We start from the raw sequence: 24592 nt of genomic DNA, 5'->3' as shown, positions 1-24592 counted from the left end.
ATGTGCAATATAAAAATTTGTATCATTTCAAGAATATGAAAAAGGCCTCTTTTTAAAAAATTTTAATGGCTGCTAATCAAGCGCGGCCAAAAAAAAACGTGCAAGAAATCGTCATTGGCTTTTTTATTGAATGCTTAATCACGCCACTAGCAACCTTTAGAGTTATTTTTAAAAAAGGCCTTTTTTGTGTATTCGTCTTGATCCGAAAAACTCCTATGCAATAAATTACCAATATTATTTTCACACCTATAAATACAATGTAAATATCATTAAATAAATTTTTACCTATGTGTGAAAAAGCTTGCTTTTAGTTTTTGTTACTATTCTATTTGTTACTCCTATTGTATACTTTATTTTGTTGAGAAAATAAAATTAAAATAAAATTTTTGTTTATCAATAATACAGGTGCTTCGCCTCTAGACTCGGTGGAAAAATAAATGAAAAATATAATAATTATTTTCCGGTATTCGTTTCCGCTGGAAAAAAACCGGTTCTAAGTTTTTCGTAAAAAAATCACTTAACGTGTTTCATATTGTAGAGGATTTTCTACGAAAAATGTTAAAATTTTCCCTGTATTTTGGCCCAGGGCCTTTGGACATTTGTAGCCAACAAAACCAGAATTAATCCTATAAATTTATATTTTACTAACCGCGTAAAACTGTTTGTAATACAATGCGATAAAAAGACTAATAATGTATTTTTCTCGTATTCATTCGAATCCGGTGGATAGGAACCGGTTCTCATCCATACGAAAAAACTATGTCTAGCATCGTATTATATCCAGTTTTCTACGAATATAGAAATGTACAATCATAAGATTAAAACCAGTTTTTTTTAGCCGGTGCCTCCGGCACCTCGGGGCTAAAAAAACTAGTTTTAATCTTATAATTGTACATTCTATATCCGCGGAAAGCCGTTTATAGAATAATTATAGAAAAGCTTCGCTTTTAAAAAAATTACATATATATATATATATATTTAGTTCTGTAGATTGAAATCATTGGTTGAAAATTTTATACATGACTATTTTGTACCAACCAAGCACAAGGAAAAGTCTTTAATGTTTTCAAACCAACAAATAAGACACCGCATTTATTGTAAAATTTACAGTCAATATCCCATTTCTCCTTGTATACTTGAAACAATATCAAGTATATATTACAAAAATTAGATTATTAAACACAGATTAAAATGCATACTTCTTTGGTAAAGCATTTACTTGTTTCTTGACGTTTTGCGCCCCATCCCTATCATTCATTTAATGAAATTATAAATGAAAAAATTATTAATAAAAACACTGCACACCTAAACACACTATCAATAATTCCATTATTTTTCAATACCATATTGCTGAAATTTTTTGACAACATTCCCATCATTAAGGAGCACAATTGACTATAAAACATCATTGGCATTCGGACCGATTTTTAGCAGGTTTTAGGCTATTTTTATATTCTTCACATTTTTCTCCATATCTTCAGTGTTTATGGTCCGATTTTCAAAATTTTTTCAGTTACAGATATCAAAATTAAATTTCCCGTCGTTTAAAGGAACAACCATGAAGGCCAGACTGCCTTTTTAGCAGGTTTTAGGCTATTTTTATATTTTTCACATTTTTCTCCATATCTTTAGTGTTTATGGTCCGATTTTCAAAATTTTTTCAGTTATAGATATCAAAATTTTATTTCCCGTCTTTTAAAGAAAACAATCTTGACGGCCAGACTGCCTCTTTATCAGGTTTTAGGCTGTTTTTTATATATTTAACATTTTTCTCCATATCTTCAGTGTTTATAGTCCAATTTTCAAAATTTTTCAGTTATTTTTGGCAGGTTTTAGGCTATTTTTATATTTTTAACACTTTTTTCCATATCTTCAGTGTATATGGTCCGATTTTCCAAATTTTTTAAGTTAAGGATTTAAAAATTAATTTTTTTGTCGTTTTAATAAAACAACCATGACGGCCAGACTGCCTTTTATCAGGTTTTTGGCTATTTTTATATGTTTTACATATTTCCCCATATCTTTGTTTATTTTGATGCAATTTTCAAACTTTTATGGGATATCAGTATCAAAATAATTTTTCCTATTGTTATGAGCATCTTAAATATAATTTACTTTGACCATCGTCATCATGCAAAATAAAACAAGGTTTCAAGTTTATTTTATTCAATAAATCTATTCTTGATTTTAGTAAAAACCTTTTAAATCTACCTATACGTATTCCCATCGACGATTTTTTGTGCTTCGCTACTTATGGATGTTGTCATCCTTGTTTATTACATCTTGGGGCAAAGCCGCTAGCTTAATTATAGCAAGAATGACAATATCAATAAAAGCTCAACAAGTCATACAATAAAATGTACAAACAAGCTTCAACAATCATAGAGTAGCAGAACCTCATTGTTCTACATATACTAATAAGAGATGTAATTTTGAAAAGGCTAAAAAAATAAAGAAAATAGTGTGAATAAAGTAATATTAATGATTAATGATTTGTTAACATGATCTAAATAGTAAACAAGGATGACAACATCCATAAAAGCGAAGCACTGAAACTGTAGGACAAATGGACATTAACACTTGTATAGTGATAGAACTTAATTATCATAATATAAATTTATAAGAGTCAAAGCAAAATTGTAAGAAATTTGTTGAAAAACTGCTTGATACAGGATAATGTTTTGGACATACTTACATTTTTAGGACTTGATTATAGAGTTGCTTTGCTTATACTATTGTTCTTTGTTGTCCCAGGAATCAATATACCAAAAATCAGATCAAACGGATGATTAGATCACATAAAAATTTGTTAAAAAAGTAGAAAAATCAACATGTTTAAAATGGACATACGGACATTCTGGTAATGATTATAGAGTTGCTACGATTTCTAAATCGTACCTAACTACTACAGGAATCATCATGCAAAGTTTGAAATCGATAGGACAATTCTAACATGCCTAAATTAACGAATAAAAGCTATCTATCTCGGACGGACGTACGGACCGACCCTAATTATAGAAAAGCTTCGCTTTTAAAAATCAGATCGATCGGATGATTTTATCGCATAAAAAATTGTTATTAAAAAAGTACAAAAATCAACATGTTTAAAATGGACGTACGCACATTCTGGTAACGATTATAGAGTTGCTACGCTTTCTAAATCATACCCAACTCTTACAGAAATCATCATGCAAAGTTTGAAATCGATAGGACAATTCTAACGTGCCTAAATTAACGAATAAAAGCTAACTATCTCGGACGGACGGACATACGTACGGACGGACCAACCCTAATTATAGAAAAGCTTCGCTTTTAACAAAACAGGGATATTAAGGGATAAAACAATTATATAACACTCAATTACGACGGGCAATTTATCTTGGGAGTGTGTTAATAACCACCCCCCCCCCCCCAAATAAACATTGAAGACGAAGAGAATCCTTCAAAAAATCAGCATGTTACGTCATAATAAACAACGAGGGATTATCCATCTCTTTTTTAGGGGTCTTCTTTTCCCACTCCTCCTCTCCTCATCCCTTATTTTATGACGTCATTGAGGGACTTTCTTTGTCTTGATAAACCTTCCCAGGACCTATTAGAAGATACATTGTAAGGGAGAATCATTTTGGTTTAGCAGTTCCTTTAGCGAGATCCTTTGGGACACACACAAAGACAGACAAAATCACCAAAACCCATTTACTTTTTTATTAGGATAATCTAGTTAAAACTAATAATCTCCCAAATTATATGAGTAATTTTACATAGATTTTACATTCTTAAATGTTTACTTTGGATCAGCCGGGTAGTTATGTTCTAAGTTGCGCGGCAACAGCAAGAAAAAAGGGCGTTATCCTCTTAGAATTTTTTTTTCAATTTTGAAAATTTGAGTCCCCCCCCCCCCCCCCGTCCCGACAGCAAACAACTAATTTTTTAGGTTAGGTTAGGTTATAGGCTAGGGAGCCGAGCGCTGCGGTCAGTTGTTCTCTGTCAAGGGGGGAGGGCCCGAGGGGTACACAAATTTTCAAAATTGAAAAAAAAATACCGAAAAAAGATATTTGTTATTAAGGCTACGACCCTAGGGGACTCTAGGGGCACATAAGGGGGGGACAGGGAGGAGTCACTCATTCTAAATTTTAGTCAAGTGACGATTTTTCCTTGGAGGGTGCATGGTACCCTTTTCGAAAATAGTTATAAACCTTCCCAGGATCTATAAGAAGCTACACTGTAAAGGAAAATCATTTCGGTTCAGCGGTTAGCGAGATCCTTCGGTGTACACAGACAGACAGACATCCTGTTACTTTTATATAAGGAAAAAAAATTTAAGACATCTAGTCAAGTAAATTTTTGTAGGGATAAGTAGTTAAAAATTATTTTAAACTAGGTTAAACATCAATTTATCGTCCACTGTCTTATCCCTTAAGATCCCTAAGGCGCGCTATTAAAAAGGATGACAACATCCATAAAAGCGAAGCTCTGAAACGGCAGGACAAATAAATATTAACACTTGAGTAGAGAGTTAGAACTCAATTATAAAAATACAATGTATTAAAGTCGTACAAAAACAAAATTTTAAGTAGATCTGTTGAAAAACTGCTTAAATACAGGATATTGTTTAAGGACATACTTACATTTTTAAGAATTGATTAATGCTTCGCTTATAATAATGTACTTTGTTGCCCTAGGATTCAGTATTTCAAAAATCAGACTAATCGGATAATTTTATCACATAAAAAATTGTTGTTAAAAAAGTTAAAAAGCAACATGTTTCAAGTGGACGTACGGACTTTCTGATAACGATTATAGAGTTGCTACACTTTCTAACTCGTACCCAACTCCTATAGGAATCATCATGCAAAGTTTGAAATCGATAGGACAATTCTAACATGCCTAAATTAGCGAAAAAAGCTATCCGTTACGGACGTACGGACGGACCAACCCTAATCATAAAAAAGCTTCGCATTTAAAAATGTGTTATCTTTCCTCTATGAATTAGGCTTTCATAAGAAAACAATTGATTTGTTTGTAATCTTCATGGGAGACAGGGATAGAACAACGGGTGATAAATTAATATTCCGCTCCATTAATATACGAAGGAGTTTGGCAGCTACCTATTTTTAGTCTGCGATAATTATTAAACGTGTTAGTCGACTCGCGGACTGCAGATTGTCCGTCTTGGCAGCGGATTGTTATATGTAGCTGCAGAGCCCTAAATTCAAGCGCAATTGTCTCTTTGGAAACATCGGTTGAACTATCCGGCCATTTTATTGGTTCAGATTTTACTAGAGAGGTGTATTTATCGTTTTATTTCATTTGATTAATGAGTCAGCTTACGATAAAGTTTTTCTAGGGTAATGGGTAAATTAATTCGTGTAAAAATGTCTTCACTTGTATATTGTGAAGCATGTGGTAACGGGACAAAGTGTCTCAAAAATCAGCCATGTGACGTCATAAAAATGAGGGAGATGAGAGGAAAAGAGGAAAAAAGAGATGGATAATCATCTCATATTAATTGAATAAATTGCATTTAAATATAAAAAAATTACTCTTCTGCTTTATATACCTTTCTAAGTTTGACTGGGCCAGATTTACCATCTTAATGTAGTATATCTATTATTCGTGCTTTCAAAGAAAGATTAGAAATAATATTATACGCGCCGAGATAAAGAATTTTTTATCATTTTAGTTCTAATTAAACATATTATAATTAGTGAACATTTGATAACATTTATTTTTTTGTTAATTTCTTTTTTTGAAAATGTTATAATGATAAATAGGTGATTTCAAAACACACAAAAAAAAGAAAAAAAAATGGCAAGAGATCTTTTAGGACCAGTAGGTTTTTAAAAAATTGGATCATGTAAAGAAAACGAAGTAGCGAGTTTCGTCATAAATTATCTTATATTTCTAGTCCTTGCCAGGGGCTCTAACCCTGCGGGGCAATCATTAACATTTACCTATCACAAGCTGAAGCTATTGTAAAAATACGACAAAACCCGCTACATCGTTTTCTTTCCATGATCCAAAATTTCATTATATAACAATCACAACAAAAACTTACACACCTTGTTTCAATAATGATTTATTAAAGAAATAGATTTAGTATTAATATACTATTTTATTATAAAACCACCTTTTTTTTAAAAATTTTTATTGTTAATATCATATTTATAAAAACACAACAAACCAACGGCAATGGACTAAATTCTTTAGTTTCTTTAGTACCAGCAGCTACGCCCCTAGAAGGCAACGCTTGATAGGGTAGTTATATTTGTTTGTGAATTCTCCTGGGAGGGTGGTGGTTCCCTCCCCCAAAATAGTTAAAAACCAACCCAGGACCTATGAGAAGCTATCCTATAATGTTTCAGCGGTTAGCGAGATCCTTTGGTAAAGACAGACAAACATCCTGTTACTTTATTATAAGTGATCTTAACACCCGTGTATTGGTTCATATTGAAATACATTTTACATGACCTTCGTTCTTCCATTCGTATGTGTTTGGCGTTTTCATGCATACCTTCCTTTAGCTTACAACTGATTGTTTTGAAGAAAAAAAAATTAAATTTACACATAATAGAAGGTAGTTTAGTGAAATTTACTTATAGTTTTAATCCTTTTAATCTTATGATTGTACATTTTTATATTCGCAGAATACTGGATTTAATACGATACGATACATGATTTTTCAGTTTGGCTGAGAACCGGTTCTAATCAATTGGATATTAATCTTTTTCGTGGCGACATTGGAAAACCTTTTCTCGTATTCATTCGAATCCGGTGGATAGGAACCGGTTCTCATCCATAGGAAAAAAAACTATGTCTAGCAGTTTATTACATCCAGTTTTCTACGAATATAGAAATTTACAATCATAAGATTAAAACCAGTTTTTTTAGTCCGTGCCTTCGGCATCTCGGGGCAAAAAAAAACTAGTTTTAATCTTATAATTGTACATTCTATATCCGCGGAAAGCTTTTTATAATACGATGCGAGAAATAACTATTCTATTACGATAACATAAATTAATCAAGGAAGGAACGGGGTTGCTGATCCCTATATCTCAGAAGCCCCGCAGGGCCTGGAGCAAAACTAAAATTTGTTGTATTGTATGTGCAGTTCTGGTCCTTCTATTGTTAATAGGTAAGTATTTTCAACAGGCAACAAACCGGTTTTGAACCGTAAAAAATACATATACATATTTATGTAAAAGTTACAGGATGTATGTCTATAGCTTAAGATTTCGATAACCGCTGGACCAATACGGTTCTCCTTTACAATGAAGGGCTGGAGTTGCTTTAGTTTCCCACTCCCCCCTACAATCTTCCTCTACTAGGGGTGGAGCTATAAAAAAAAATTTCTCCTCCCCCAAAAATCCACCCTTGGAATAAATATCCTAATGCATATGGATTGAGATACTAGTCCGAATGGAGGGGGGGGGGGCAAATTAATTACACTGGTCCCCAAAGTTTTATAATAACGGTTTCTCGTATTCATTCAAATCCGGTTGATAGGAACCGGTTCTCATACATACAAAAAAACTATGTCTAGCATCGTATTATATCCAGCTTTCTACGAATATAAAAATGTACAATCATAAGATTAAAACCAATTGTACATTCTATATCCGTGGAAAGCGGTTTATAATACGATGAAAGAAATAACTATTCTTATTCGTTGGCTTAACAACTTTGGGGACTTTTAATTAATTTTGATTGGTTGGTTTGATTAGTTATATGACCAAACGATTCAACAACTAATTGTAATCAACAGAAGAGATAATTTTGTGTATTAACATTGGGAGGTACATCGGTTACAAATTACAAATTATCTAACATGTTGTTTTAATCTTAATGACAATTTTAAATTTTTCTTTAGGAATTGGCGGATTTTTCATTTATATTTCAACATACAAAGCAGATACAGGTAAATAAATATCAAGAATGGGGGAAGAAAGGGTTGCGCTTTCCATCAAATTGTCTAGTCGAGCCTTAAAACCTTATTTTAAGATTCTTGCAACGATTATAGAGCTCCTATGCTTCCCAAATCGTTTTAGAAATCATCTTGCAAAATTTAAAACCGATAGAACAATCTAACATGTCTAAATTGACGAAAAGAGTTATCCGTTCTGGACGTGCAGACCCTAATTATAAAAAAAAGCTACGGCTTTAAAAAGAATATCCTTATACTAAAGTAACAGGATGTCTGTTTGTGTGTCTGTGTGTTTGTACCGAAGGATATCGCTAACCGCTGAACCGATCGGGTTCTCCTTAACAGGGTATATTCTCATAGGTCCTGGGAAGGTTTTAACTATTTTGGGAGAGGGAACCACCACCCTCCCAAGAGAAATCACAATAAATCGAATTTTTTTCTTCTCCAATAGAGACTCCTACGTAACATTGCAAAGTATCGTAATAATTTGATAGAGACTCTGATTTTTGGTATACTGATTCCTGGGACAACAACGTACAATATTATAAGCGAAGCAACTCTATAATCAAGTCCTAAAAATGTAAGTATGTCCTTAAACATTATCCTGCATCAAGCAATTTTTCAACAAATTTACTTACAATTTTGCTTTGACTCTACATTCATATTCTGATTATTCCGATCTGACACTCTACAAATGTTAATGCCCTTTTGTCCTACCGTTTCAGAGCTTCGCTTTTATGGATATTATTATCTTTGTTATATACATAAATACAAGATCCTGATTCTATTTTGATTTTAAGTTTTATCAATACGTTTTTTTTTAAATTACAGACTATTAAAATCTCATTAGGGTTCATCTACAACAACAAAAACAGATTTAGCTTAAAATTAATCTTTAAGTTTTTTTTCCTGTTTTGGAGAGTAGATGGTATATTTTTTTCCATGTAGATTAAGCAAGGGCTCGGCAGAGGACATCATATCGACTTACAATTTTTCAAATATTTTATACATTCTTATAAAGACTACGTGTCCTATAAAATGAAAGGTCAGCTGAATTTGAGTTGCCGATTGTGTACACAGTTTTCTCTGTGTTTCCTCATCCTATCTCAATATTTACTACTAGCTAAAAAAAGCTTCAAACTTAAAAAAGAAAAATTTCGATGTAAAATGTATAAATCGTTTATACATTCAAACTTTGATTTTTTTGGAAGATTAAATTTTTTTGGCTAGTAGTAAATATTAAGATAGGATGAGGAAATACCGAGGAAAATGTGTACACAATCGGCAACTCAAATTCAACTGACCAAATGAAAGTAATCATGGCTAATACCATGGACATATTCTAACAATATTTTAATGACCTAATGACTAATACCATGGACATATTCTAACAATATTTTAATGACCTAATGACTAATACCATGGAAATATTCTAACAATATTTTAATGACCTAATGACTAATACCATGGACATATTCTAACAATATTTTAATGAACTAATGACTAATATCATGGACATATTCTAACAATATTTAAATGACCTAATGACTAATACCATGGACATATTCTAACAATATTTTAATGACCTAATGACTAATACCATGGACATATTCTAACAATATTTTAATGACCTAATGACTAATACCATGGACATATTCTAACAATATTTTAATGACCTAATGACTAATATCTGGACATATTCTAACAATATTTTAATGACCTAATGACTAATACCATGGACACATTCTAACAATATTTTAATGACCTAATGACTAATACCATGGACATATTCTAACAATATTTTAATGACCTAATGACTAATACCATGGACATATTCTAACAATATTTTAATGACCTAATGACTAATACCATGGACATATTCTAACAATATTTTAATGACCTAATGACTAATACCATGGACATATTCTAACAATATTTTAATGACCTAATGACTAATACCATGGACATATTCTAACAATATTTTAATGACCTAATGACTAATACCATGGACATATTCTAACAATATTTTAATGACCTAATGACTAATACCATGGACATATTCTAACAATATTTTAATGAACTAATGACTAATACCATGGACACATTCTAACAATATTTTAATGACCTAATGACTAATACCATTGACATATTCTAACAATATTTTAATGACCTAATGACTAATACCATGGACATATTCTAACAATATTTTAATGAACTAATGACTAATATCATGGACATATTCTAACAATATTTTAATGACCTAATGACTAATACCATGGACATATTCCAACAATATTTTAATGACCTAATGACTAATACCATGGACATATTCTAACAATATTTTAATGACCTAATGACTAATACCATGGACACATTCTAACAATATTTTAATGACCTAATGACTAATACCATGGACATATTCTAACAATATTTTAATGACCTAATGACTAATACCATGGACATATTCTAACAATATTTTAATGACCTAATGACTAATACCATGAACATATTCTAACAATATTTTAATGACCTAATGACTAATACCATGGACATATTCTAACAATATTTTAATGACCTAATGACTAATACCATGGACATATTCTAACAATATTTTAATGACCTAATGACTAATACCATGGACATATTCTAACAATATTTTAATGAACTAATGACTTATATCATGGACATATTCTAACAATATTTTAATGACCTAATGACTAATACCATGGACATATTCTAACAATATTTTAATAACCTAATGACTAATACCATGGACATATTCTAACAATATTTTAATGACCTAATGACTAATACCATGGACATATTCTAACAATATTTTAATGAACTAATGACTAATACCATGGACATATTCTAACAATATTTTAATGAACTAATGACTAATATCATGGACATATTCTAACAATATTTTAATGACCTAATGACTAATACCATGGACATATTCTAACAATATTTTAATGACCTAATGACTAATACCATGGACATATTCTAACAAAATTTTAATGAACTAATGACTACATAAAATTTAGAGATGGGTTAATGTTAGTAACGAAATCTGGTTTAAGCATCTACTCTACAATTAAATTTGTTAGTTCGTAACTCTGTGGGGGGATTTTGATTTTCTCAGCTGCTATTAATGATAGACGGTGATTTTTTGTGAAGATTCCCTTTACTATTGAGATTCTAGAATATAATTTACTTTGTCCGTCGGTCTGGCAGTCTTGCTACAAAATATTTAAATACTAAAAAAACTAAAAATACGTGAGAAAGGTATCGTGATTAATTCTTCCAATATATTATTCTTGATTTTATCATTAAATGCTCTTTAAACCTCCTTTTCCGTATTCATATCCAAGATTTTTTATGGATGATACCATACTCGTATTACTTTTTAGGCGATGTGGATAAATGGGAAGATTTTCTAGCAGGAGACACTGATAATTTTGTAAGTACTATAACTATTAATTAATTACAAGCAAAGCTACTCTATACTTTACTTCTTCTTTTCGTATGTCCATAGCGCAATTTGATTTTTCGGCCGCTATTTAAGATAGATTGCTGTTTTTTTCGACAATCCAGTTTAGTCCGTCATGGTTCAATAGACAAAATATTTTTATTTCAACGGTTTCCAATACAAATTCTGACCATCAGCTCTATAACTCACTTTTTTTTCTTAATGTCGTCATCCTTGTTTTAAAGGGGGACATTTTTTGGCTATATTCCGTAAAAGCTTTCAGTCAAATACGCTTATTGGGTCAAACTGTTCTAAATTATGCATTCAATTAGACGAAGACCAAACTGCATTACTTTTGCACAACTTTTGACGTCATATTCTCCATCTCTTTTTTAGGAGTTTTCTTTCCCACTTCACCTCTCTTCTTCCTCATTTTATGACGTCACAGGGATCAAAAGTGACACAAAAATATTGCAGTTTGGTCTTCGTCGTTTAATTATACTATGCATTTGGTCCAAATTAAGAACAATTTGACCTAGAAATCGCACTTGACTGAAAGTTTGTATCCAACTCTACAGAATATTGCAAAAAATGCACCCCTTTATATGATGGAATATTATAATACTAGCTGCTTCGCCCCTAGCCTCTAGGGGCTTTTCCCCAAGAGGTTTGATCAAACTAATTTTTAGTGTTTTAGATTTTAAAGAAATTTTTTTAAAAAATTGGGGGGGGGGAGAAGATTTTTTTTTGAGGGGGGGGTAGTCGACCCCCACTATTTTAATTTTAGTTTTAAAAATAAAAAAAAATTGTACGAGGGGTATTTTTCATTTTTTGGGGGAGCTAGGGGTGTCCCACCCCCGAAAAGTTAGTTATAAACCTTCCTGGGACCTATGAGAAGCTACCCTGTAAAGGAGAACCCGATCGGTTTAGCAGTTAGCGAGATCCTTCGCTACAAACAAACAGACATACAAACAAACAGACAGACATCGTTCTACTTTGTATTATAGATGAACAATAACATTTAGAGCGGGTTACAAAATCTCAATATGAGGGGTTTAAAATTAAGAATATTTTTTATGGTTATCATCCTTTTAACTCTCCCCTCATTCTTATATGTCCCAGTCCATTAGAGTTATATTAAAGTCTGAACTAAAAATAGTGAATGTGGTGTTGTATTTATTTTGTGTGATTGAAAATAATATGACATTTTATAAACTAAAAGAAAATCACAATCTTAATAACAAATAAAACAATTTTTGTTTTTATTATTAAGAGAGTCTTTGAAAAAACTTTTTTTTTTCTGCAGGAAACAATGACAGGAAGCTATGAGCTAGTGGCCTTTGATGACCACTACCAGTCATACCTGGAGGCCATGGGCATACCTTTCTTCGTTGTACCTCTCATTTTATCTGGGTAAGTTTCAAATCAATGTAATGGACCAATCATCACATGCCTCTTACATGTAAATTATCGTAGTGGGACAAAGTATCTCAAAAATCAGACATGTGATGTCATAAAAATAAAAGGAGAAATGGATAAGAAAACCCCTAAAAAATCCCTCATTTTTGGTTGGTTTTTGAGACACTTTGTCCTACTACAATTTATCCATTTTGGATATATGGATGGACAAAAGCAATTGATACGAGTAGCTTATCTTCTATAATACAAAGTAGCTTGATGTCTGTCTGTCCGTCCGTCCGTCTGAAGCTTAAGATCTCGGTAACCACTGAACCGATCGTATTCTACTCTTCAGGGAATATATCTACTGGTCTTGTGGTGGTTTTAGGCTTTTTTCTTGGGGGGTGGGACACCCCCAACCCCCCAAAAACAAAAATTCCCCCACATTTTTTTATTATTTTTTTGCAGAACATTTCCTTAGTCGTTTTTTTGCAGAATATTTTCTTGGTTCTTTTTTTTGCTGAAGATTTCACTGGTCCTTTTACGAATTTCGCCTTAATTTTTTTTATCACCTCTTGGGGCAAAGCCCCTAGAGGCTAGCGGCGAAGCCACTAGTATTATATAATGTAATAAGATTTTTTTCTGTAGCAGAGAATTGTTCTCCGTTATAATAAAGCTTCTTATATGTCCAGGGAAGGTTTTTAGCTATTTTTTGGAAGGGTATCTCCAGCCTCCCAAAAAATGACCCTTTACTTATTCTTTTTAAAACTCAAATTGAAAATTAGAGGTGTCGACTTTTCCCAATCCTACCTTAAGGGCTCCTAGAGGCTACTAGGGGCGTAGCCGCTATTTAAAATCTTACGATTACATAATACCCAAACATTATAAAATGATTAGAAATAAAAATATTATCTTTTCACCTCTCTCTTATCTTTTAAGAATTAGGAAAGGAATAAAGAGATAAGTAAAACTTCATATAAAAGTAACAGGATCTGTGTCTGCCTTTCTGTGTGTAACAAAGGATCTTGCTAACCGCTAAACCGATATGGTTCTCATTTACAGGGTAGTTTCTCTCAGGTCCTGCAAAGGTTTATAACTATTATGTGGAAGGGCACCACCACCCTTCCAAGAGAAACTGCGTTCAGATAAAAAAGACCCCTCAAATTTTTTTTTGAAAACTAAACTTGAAAGTGTACCAAAGTGTACAAAAAAGTCTATATGGGCATAACCTCTAATGAAAGACACCTAACAATTTAATTGTAAATTTATAAAAAGTGTAAAAATTTAAGTTTAAGTAAATCTTTATCCAATGGGGTGCGATTATGGGGTCATTGCGAGAAAAGGTCAGGATACAGCCATTTATTTCTGTCCCTATTTGTTCTTTATTTATTTTAGAGGTAAATACTCACTATGACCCTCCCCCCCCCCTCTCCTCCCATTTAAGTTTCTAGTCTATTGCAATAATTGGGAGAAGGAGGGTGTAGATTAATTTAACTATCCTTTTTTTCCTGGAAATTTCACAATTTACTCCACTTATCTCTGTAGCTAAATGTTTCTTTTATGTGCAAATTTTTAAAAATAAAAATTTTACAATCCAAACATGAAGCAGTAGGAAGACTTTCTGCCCATTGAGATCTTAGAAACTGTTGGATGGATTAAATTTACTTTTAAAATTAAACATTTTTTGGTGCTTTCACTCAAAGTGATGAGTGATCCCTGAAAACCCCTCCCATTTTTTATCAAATATAATAGTTATTTCTCGCATCGTATTATAAACGGCTTTCCGCGGATATAGAATGTACAATTATGAGGTTAAAACAATTTTTTTTTAGCGCCGAGCTGCCGAAGGCACTGGCTAAAACTGGTTTTAATCTTATGATTGTACATTTTTATATTCGTAGAAAGCTGGATATAATATGATGCTACACATAGTTTTTTCGTATGGATGAGAACCAGTTCCTATCCACCGGATTCGAATAAATATAAATAAATAGAAAAATAGTTTATTAATACTACTGGCTTCTCCCTTGCATCGATGCGAGAAATATATTAATCTTTCCCTTAAAGTGGCTTGTTAAGCACAGAACCCCTCCTTATTTTTAAATAAATTTTAAACAGACGGGGTAGTTTTTCCTTTGTTTGTTTATTACCTTATTTTAAGTAAGGTTAGGTAATAGTGGATTTTCGGCACCGTAGGTAAAAAACCCCGCAGGGCCAATTATTTTTTAAAGGAATACACCCCCAGTATTTTCAATTTATTTTAAAAGATGGGGGAGGGGGTGTTATTTCTCAAAAAGAAATTTAAAGTGTGTTACCTTATTATATGTTTTATCATTATTTGTCCACAAATCAATCAAAATGCTTATAAAATAGACCTTTTTCGACGATATGGAGATATCACAAAACTGATTGATTGGGCTTATAAAGAAACTATTTGAGTATCTTAGGTCGAAAAAGGTCTATTTTGTAAGCATTTTTGACTGAGTTGTGGCCAAATAATTATGAAACATATAATAAGGTAACACACTTTAAAGTAATGCAATAAACTTTTTTTAGGAAAGAGAGACTAAACATAACAGTGGATGAAGTAGGAAATAATGTCACAATTATAACAATTACAGGTACAGATTACTTACATTACATTGCATATTAAAGACAGTTTTGCAAAAAATTTACCTAAAATTTTGTTTAAACTTATATATCTATATCAGGGATAAGGGATGGGAAACGTAGGAAAATATTATTTCAGGCCTATTTCAAGCCTCGGCCTATTTCTAGCCTAATAAACCAGTTTTGGGATGACGCAGTGGTTTGTATAAAATGCTAATGAAAAAGCTGTGTGTGTGTGTGTAGATAAAGTATAGAATCAAATTCAGGTAGCTAGTTTAAAGTAAAAAACATAACTTTTTATAAACCTATATATTAATGGCCTTTGTTAAAATGAAGTTTTTTCTCTCCCAAAATTTTTTTATCTTTTACTTTGGTAATTTGAACTGTCAGAACGCTATCGTTGGGTTTCCCTTAGACAGATTTTAGTTTGTATTATTTGCATTTTTATTAATGAGTAAAAATTTTATTTGAAAATTTCATTGCTAATTAAAATTCAAAATAAATAAATTAATATGCACTTGGGTAACATTCTATCAAGTTCTTTGGATACTATTATGTAGTGATATATTTGTACTGTGTTGTATTGTACATATATTAGGGTTAAGGTGTTGTATCAATTCTGTATTAAATTTTTAAAACTCAAAATACAACATCTAATTTATAAACTACCAAATGAAAATTCGTAGCTACCTTCTTTCCAAAAAATAATCCCGTTATTTTTGTTTTTTCTATATGGCCCTTTTTTAATGTTTAACTCTAAGCAGATTTAATAATTAAGCTAATGTGATCTAACACCATTTATATTTATTTTTTAGTAGCAGACGAAATCATTATTTTTTCTAGAATTGTCTGCTTCTAAAATTACCGCCAATTGGTGATTGGTTGTTAAAAACAGGCCGATTTTTATTGGTTTAGAGCGATAGCTACTTGGGAGCGTCTGCCAGTTTGATAGGAATTTGTAATAGTTGCAATATCCCTTTAGAATCTAGGCCGGGACCTAATTAATGGCCAGGTTTCCTATCCCTTATCCCTGATCTATATTATCTTAATTCAGTTCTGACACTCTAACATTTTAATGTTGGTTTATCCTACCTTTTTAGAGTTTCGCTTTTATTGATGTTGACATCCTTATTTTTAAATTTGTAGATTGGATGACAAGAACGTCTAACTTCAAGTTTGGGGAGATGTTTGAGATGCAGTACGGCAAAGACAGCATGTCAGGTTCGTAGCTATTTCTTCTCTCAATTACATAGGCATTGCTGATGTAATTGATTTATTGACTATTCTGGCCTTCAACATTGATCTCCTTTCATTGGTTATTAGATGGACCATGGGAAGATGCTCAAAAAAATTTGGGGGGATGGGGTTTGAGAGATCCCGGGAGTTACTACAACCCCTGACAATAGAGAATTTTTTATGGGGGGTGCTTGTACGCCCCCCCCCCCTCCCGAGAGAGATAGAGAAGACTATGGGCTGTTTATTATACTACTCCCCAAAGTTTTATAAGAAAGTTTTTTAATTTGTTGGCTTAACAACTTTGGGAACTTTAGTGAATTTTGATTCATAAAGTTAAGTGTTCAAACGTTTCAACTACTAATCCTAATCTACAGAAGGGGTAATTTTGTGTATCATCCATTGTCTTATACCTTTATAATTAGATCCTTGATATTTTGCTATATTTTTAGGCTTGATGTACAACATTTGTGAACAAACCTCAAAGACAGAAATATTTTGCAAGTAAACTTTTTATAATTTTCATTTCTTTAGATTTTTTTAGCAAAACTATTCTTTAAATAAATGTAGGCGGCTGTCAGTCGGTAATTTTAAGTACTGATAATTAATTAAAACTTTCCAGCATGGCTTCGAAACCAATTCAAATCTGCTGGATAAGAATCGGTTCTCAGCCATACTGAAAAGGTATGTATAGCATTGTATTACAGACAATTCTCTACATATATTAAGATAATATATATAATGATTCAACTACCTCTATAGTTTGCTTTTATAATTACTAGCGTCTACGCGCCTAGAGGCCAATAGTGGCACTTTAAATGTTTGGGTTTTGTTTAAATAATACGATACCTGGCAATGTTGCGTTCAAGTCTCAATATAGGTAAAAAAAAGGGGTGGTGGTACCCTCCCCCAAAATAGTTATAAACCCTCCCGGGATCTATGAGAAGCTACCCTGTAAAGGAGAATCGAATCGGTTCAGCGGTTGGCGAGATCCTTTGGTACAAACATACAAACACATGGACATCATGTTGCTTTAGTATAAGGATAATATAACAGTTTCGCCGATATGGGACGTAATTTTTTTTGGTGATTTCCCTCATAGTGCCTTGTGGGTAGGGGACCCTCTCATGCCTCCTTTTGATTTAGATTAGGGGGAAACGTAAGTTTTTTATTCAGTGGAAGGGGACGACATAACACACAGATAACTGCTTTCCCTTTATTTTTGATTTTTTCTAAGATAAGGGGGAAGGGGTTTCTATGCAAGACTTGTCATTTTGAGGAAAACCGCCATCTTCTATCTTAATCCTATTATATAAAGAAATAAGATTTTTTGTCTGAAGCTTAAGATCTCAATGACCACTGAACTGATTGGGTTCTCTAATTCAGATAAGCTTCTGATAAGTATTTTAATCTAATTTATAATTTAAGACAATGGGATGGTTTTTAGCAATTATACTAGCCCCTATATGCTAGGGGCATAGCCCTTAATTCTTAATATTCAATTATTTTTTTGTTTTCAGATCCGAGGAACGAGAAAAAGGGTGGGAGTTTGAAAGTGTTCTGGCGTTCTCCTATGGTGGACTTGTCAACAAGCGATCATTTATAAACAATAATATAGGTATAATCCTTATATAAAAGTAACATGATGTTTGTCTGTCTTGTGTATCAGAGAATCTCGCTATTATATCTATTTTTGGGTTAAGGTGAAATCAACCCAGCACCCTAAGTAACCTAACTTAAACTGACCTAAAGTGGTAAACAAACCCCCAACCCCCGCATTTCCGACTGATTTTAAAATTGAAGAGGATGGGGGTTAAATATTTCCCCTCCTTTCTTTATACTTCTGGCTTCGTTCCTAGCATCAATGCGAGAAATATATATTAAACTTCTGGCGTTTTCCTTCAAAGTGGCTTCTTGAGAACAGAAAAAGAAATAATGCTGGGTAGTTTGTAGACTCCAGCTCCCTACACCTGCATGCAGCGTTGTGGAGCCGGAGCTGCCAGATTTTGCTGGAGCCGTAATTTTCGTTTAAAAACGGCTCCGGCTTAGCAAAAAGAAGAGATTTTAATAAGTTATAATTTGATAACTCTATGTGCAAATGCCCCTTTTATGTTTTTCAAGTCCATTTTTATGATAAATTATCTTTTAAAACCTTTAAAAGTCAAAAGTAGACGTGACAAAAATATGTTGGGTTTCTCTTTATTTTAGGTTGTTTTCACAGGCGGCTCCGCAGGGCCGCACCAAAATCAAACGGCTCCGCAACGCTGCCTGCAAGTGTTTTTAGGGGCCTAGCCGAGAGTCCTATAATATAAAGTGGAAAGATTTTTGTCCGAATATTGTATGTATGGAAACGACTGGACTGAATGTTTCCAAAAAAATTTCAAATTTTTATCTAAGTCAGGTTTTATGCCATTTGGTAAAGCCCCTAGAGTCTAAATGAAAAAATGCGTAATTAAATGAAAAATAGCATAAAACCAACAGAACCCAATCAATACAATTTTAAGCTTCATGCAAATAAATAATCAATAATGTTTTATAAAAGTTCCTAACAATTAAGTTATTTTATGGCCACAAAACAATTTGTTTAAAAACTGATAATTATTATTTTAGTGACAAAGAAGTATTACAAGAAAGATGGAGTAGCTACGCAGGATGAAAGGTAGTATAACTTTCCCTAAAACACAGATCAGACCACCCCCCCCCGGCCCCCCACCATTTGGAATAAATTGAAAATAAGGGGGAGAGGGTAGTTTTACATTTGTTTGTTTTTAAAAGCGAAACGTCCGTAACGGATAGCTTTTTTCGTTAATTTAGGCATGTTAGAATTGTCCTATCAATTTCAAACTTTGCATGGTGATTCCTTTAGTAGTTTGGTATGATTTAGAAAGCGTAGCAACTCTATAATCATTACCAGAATGTTCGTACGTCTATTTTAAACATGTTGATGTTTAAGAATTTTAACAACAAATTTTAATGTGATCTAATTATCCGATTCATCTGATTTTTTGCATATTGACTCCTGGAACAACAAAGTATACTGTTATAAGCGAAGCAACTCTATAATCAAGTCCTAAAAATGTAAGTATGTCCATAAACATTTTCTTGTATCAAGCAGTTTTTCAACAAATTTACTTACAATTTTGCTTCAAATCTTATACATCTGAATATTAAGTTCTGACACTATGCAAGTGTTAATGTCCGTTTGTCTTACCGTTTCAGTGCTTCGCTTTTATGGATATTGTCATCCTTGTTTACTTTAGGTCAGGTAAGGTAGAGTTATAAAACTGTAAAAGTCAAGGGGGGGGGGGTAAGGTCAAGTGCTCTCTAGGCACTTAAGGGGAAAGCGCCAACTTTTCAAAATATAATTTAATCATAGAATGTATGGGTTGTTTTTAAACTTTGAGTACCATTATAACTGTACAGGGAGTAAGGGAGGGGACAATGGGCTATTAATTCAATTTAAGATTTCTACTTCAATATCTTCAAAACCAGATATATCTGGAAAATTCAAAAAATTTAAATATAGCAATCTTTATTAGATTTGTATAACAAGAAATTATTAAACACTGATGAAAGAAAAGTATTTAACATTAGGTTATCCTATCTTATTTTCCTGTGAATAGTCTGTAATAAGCTATAAAAATTGGAAAGAATTTTAATGAATATAATAGATTTGAAATCTGCAAAAAAAATTTAAGGAATTTTTATAAAATTCGTTTTTTATATAATTCAATATTTAAAAGCGCAAATCCAATTTAAGTTAATAAATTTTGACCAATAGGATAGGTGGATTGGAAACTACCTGCGCTCTAATTGGTTGAATGATGTACGTCACTTAAGCTTCTCCAATCAGGACGCAGATAGTTTTCAATCCACCAATTACAGATGTCAAAATTATTTAACTTAATTTGTATTTGCCCTTATAGATAAAGAATTATACAAAAAACAAATTTTATAAAAATTCCTTAAATTTTATGCAGATTTCAAATCTATTATATTCATTAAAATTCTTTCTCGTATTCATTTGAATCCGGTGGATAGGAACCGGTTCTCATCCATACAAAAAAACTATGTCTAGCATCGTATTATATTCAGCTTTCTACGAATATAAAAATGTACAATCATAAGATTAAAACCAGTTTTTTAGCCGGTGTCTTCGACACCTCGGGGCTAAAAAAACTAGTTTTAAATTTATAATTGTACATTCTATATCCGCGGAAAGCCGTTTATAATACGATGCGAGAAATAACTATTCCAATTTTTATAGCTTAGTCGATGTAATTTATCATAAAAGGTTTGGCCTTAGTATTGCACAAAATTACACCATAATTGGGGTTTGTTTTCAAGGGGTTGATTAGAATGGATAGTTACAGAAGTATCACAGTAAAATTTCTGGTTTATTCCATGCATTCTTAGAAGAAAACTATTTTGTTTAAAAACCAAAATAAACTTGTTTTGATTTTTTTCAAATAGTCTGCTAGTAGTTGTATTGGTTAGTTCAGTAAGAGTCGTCTTCTTTGGGAATAATTGTTTTAACGGCATTCTTTGCACTGGTACCCAAAGTCTTTGAAATTTGCCAAAATAATCAAAGTTGCTTGTGTTCTAGTACCTAAAGTCCAAGAATGTCAAAAATATGAATTTTAGATAAATTGTCCCCTCCCTTCCTCCCTGATAACTTTGTCTATCGTTTTATAAACCATCTGAGGTGGATTCTTAAAAAAAAATTGCCCCTCTAATCGCTTAGTGGGGCAAAATTGTTTTCGTGAAAAATCCACCAAAATCACATTAAAAATCTACAAAAATTAAACAAAATCTTAGAAGGGTTATTAACATAAGATTTTATTTAATTTTTGTAGATTTTTAATGTGATTCTGGTGGATTTTTCACGAAAACAATTTTGCCCCACAAAGCGATTAGTGGGGCAAAATTTTCTTAAGAATCCACCTCTGGGAGAAATAGTTTAGGGTATGGGAGAATTTCTCACAATATCAATGTATTTTATATATATTTTTAAAAGCGAAGCTTTTCTATAATTAGGGTCGGTCCGTCCGTACGTCCGTCCGTAACGGATAGCTTTTTTCGTTAATTTAGGCATGTTAGAATTGTCCTATCGATTTCAAATTTTGCATGGTGATTCCTTTAGTAGTTAGGTACGATTTAGAAAGCGTAGCAACTCTATAATAATTACCGAAATGTCCGTACGTCCATTTTAAATATGTTGATTTTTTTACTTTTTTAACATTAAATTTTTTTTTGATCTAATCATCAGATTGATCTGATTTTTGGTATATTGATTCCTGGGACAACAAAGTATAATGTTATAAGCGAGGCAACTCTATAATCAAGTCCTAAAAATGTAAGTATGTCCATAAACATTATCCTGTATAAAGTAGTTTTTCAACAAATTTACTTAAAATTTTGCATCAACTCTTACACATTCATATTCTGATTATTCAGTTCTGACTAGGGTTGGGCCGGATATCCGGTGTGGCCGGATATCCGGCTCTATAATTTTTTATACTTTACACCAAAAATCTCTGCTTTTTAAAATCTTAAATGGCTATAATTTTCTTATTATTGAAGCTAGAAGAACATTTTTTCTGAATAAGTTTAACTTTATGTAAATTTATATAAGATTTCTGAAGAATTTTTTTTTACTACTTTAATATCTAGTAATTTGGCCGGTTATCCGGCCGGATATCCGGTAATTTGGCCGGATAACCGGTTATTTGCCGGATATCCGGCCGGTTACCGGATATCCGGCATTTGAAATCAGCCGGATATCCGGTATCCGGCCAAACCCTAGTTCTGACACTATGTAAGTGTTAATGTTCGTTTGTCCTACCGTTTCAGTGCTTCGCTTTTATGGATGTTGTCATCCTTGTTATGTTATAACTTGGTAACAATTTCTTTGTGCTTCGCTACATATCGAATGAATATTGTTATCGAAGTTGTTAAAAGCGAAGCACCCTATAATTAGGGTCGGTCCGTCCGTAAAAATATTTTTATTTGATATAATTATCGTATATATCGGATTTATCTTAAAAATGTAAGTATGTCCTTTAAACAGTATCCTGTATTTAACAGTTTCGCAACAAGAGTTAATGTTCGTCCTTTTCAGAGCTTCGCTTTTATGGATGTTGTCACCCATGTTTTACTTTAGATTTAAGAAACCCACGACAGTGGCTGCGTCCCCTGATGATCACTCTTGGCTAGAGTTCAATGATTCAGAGGAGGACTGGCTCAATGATGATGAAGAATGGTGATTGGTTGAAATGTTTGGACACTACTAATTTTTGAACAACCAATCAGAATTCTATAAAAGTACCCAAAGTTTTAGAATATTATTGCGTGGTTATAAAACTTTGAGTACCAGTGTAATTTACAGTCAAATGCCCCTTCCTTCAAGGAAATTGGATGATAAATTGATCCTCCCTCTAGTTCTAGTTAATGATCCCTTGTGTAGCTTAAATAATTTATGACGACTCTATCACATAATTAGTCTGTAAATTAGTGAATACAAAAAGACCAAAATATATTCAGTGAAAATTATAATACATATATTTTTTAAAAAGTAAATAAAGCTTTTTGAAATTAACTAGTTTTGAATGTTAAGAAAGATAGTTAGTTATATGCTGGTTTTATATTTTCATTTGATTTCCACCTTTCATAATCAAATCCTTTTTTTAGCATAAATTTTCAACAGTTAAATATTTGCACCCTATCAAAAGTATTTTCTTAGGTACTAAGTATTTCATTCTTTATTTTTCTTTTAAATGTTTAATTTTAAACTTAAGAGTGTCTTTTTTAATTAATTAAATTAATATTGTAACAAGATTTAAAAATTATTGTATATAAAGTTAACTTTGGTTGTATAATAAATTATAATGTAAATATTTTCTCGTATTCATTCGAATCCGGTGGATAGGAACCGGTTCTCATCCATACGAAAAAACTATGTCTAGCATCGTATTATACACAGTTTAATACGAATATAGAAATGTACAATCACAAGATTAAACGATACGAGAAATAACTATTCTTTATCTGGTAATAGTGGCTCCTTTCCAGAGACGTTCATGGAGGTAGGGGGGGGGGGGAAGGAATGGAAACCTCTCTATATAAATCCCCCCCCACCCGACCAAAAAAGTTTAAGGTTCGAATCACCTTTAAGTAAAAGATAAAACCACAATGAGTTTGTAAACAAGGACTACTATGTTTAAAGAAGCGTGGCAATCTGTCAAAGAAAAGATAACTTTAATGCATAATAATGACATTTAACAAATGTAATGCTTCGTTTGATAGACTACGGCATTACCCAAAATTCCTACTATTCACGCCTCACATAACAGCAGTAAGTACCATTTTAAACATCTCTGATATGACACAAAGTGCACCGGACTTGAACTCGATACCTCAGTGATACATTAAAAATTACAGAAGGTCAAAGCATGTTTAAGATAGTGCATTGAATAATAAATTTGATTCGCCGAATCTGTAATACAAAACATTTTTTCTACTTAAATCATGCAAATAGTAAATTGAATCAGAAAAGGTTAAATGAAATTATGAACAAAAATTTTGTTAAAAAATATGAAGTTTTTCAAAATATGCATAATAATTAAATATTAGGTTTGATAAATCAAACAAAATACTTTTAAAACCTAATTTTACAAAAGTAATATACAGTATCAAATTATCAATGTGATCTATATCATAGGGTTTGGCCAGATACCCGGCAATATAACCTTTTATATTATAAAACAAAAATCCCCGTTAACACACAGTAACAAGCATTATTTATTAAATATTTGGTAATAGTCTTGTTCATTAGATTAATTGCTTAGAAGTAGGACAAACTTAATAGTGACTTAATTTTTAGGTAAATTTTAACCTTTTTTTATTTAGTAAAACACCATTTAATGAAGAAAACTTTTTTGCTACTTCAATTTCTT

The 24592-nt window shown here is 32.1% G+C and overlaps 1 protein-coding gene across 1 annotated transcript; it reads left to right on the top strand.

Moving 5' to 3' along the window:
* The first annotated feature begins 5676 nt into the window (after positions 1-5676).
* Positions 5677-23531, top strand: LOC145319773 (uncharacterized). Its single transcript, XM_080162120.1, has 11 exons — positions 5677-5832; positions 7027-7135; positions 7871-7918; positions 11338-11387; positions 12703-12809; positions 15351-15415; positions 16551-16625; positions 17090-17141; positions 18158-18255; positions 19248-19296; positions 22801-23531. Exons 1-11 carry the CDS (start codon positions 5809-5811, stop codon positions 22901-22903), a joined length of 780 nt encoding a protein of 259 aa, XP_080018246.1. The 5' UTR covers positions 5677-5808; the 3' UTR covers positions 22904-23531.
* The last annotated feature ends 1061 nt before the right edge of the window (positions 23532-24592 follow it).

Source organism: Acartia tonsa, chromosome 5, assembly GCF_053477335.1.
Source record: "Acartia tonsa isolate MP-2025a chromosome 5, ASM5347733v1, whole genome shotgun sequence".
Taxonomy (NCBI): domain Eukaryota; kingdom Metazoa; phylum Arthropoda; class Copepoda; order Calanoida; family Acartiidae; genus Acartia; species Acartia tonsa.
Note: the sequence above shows the minus strand (reverse complement) of the source record. Positions and strands in the feature narration are given on the sequence as shown.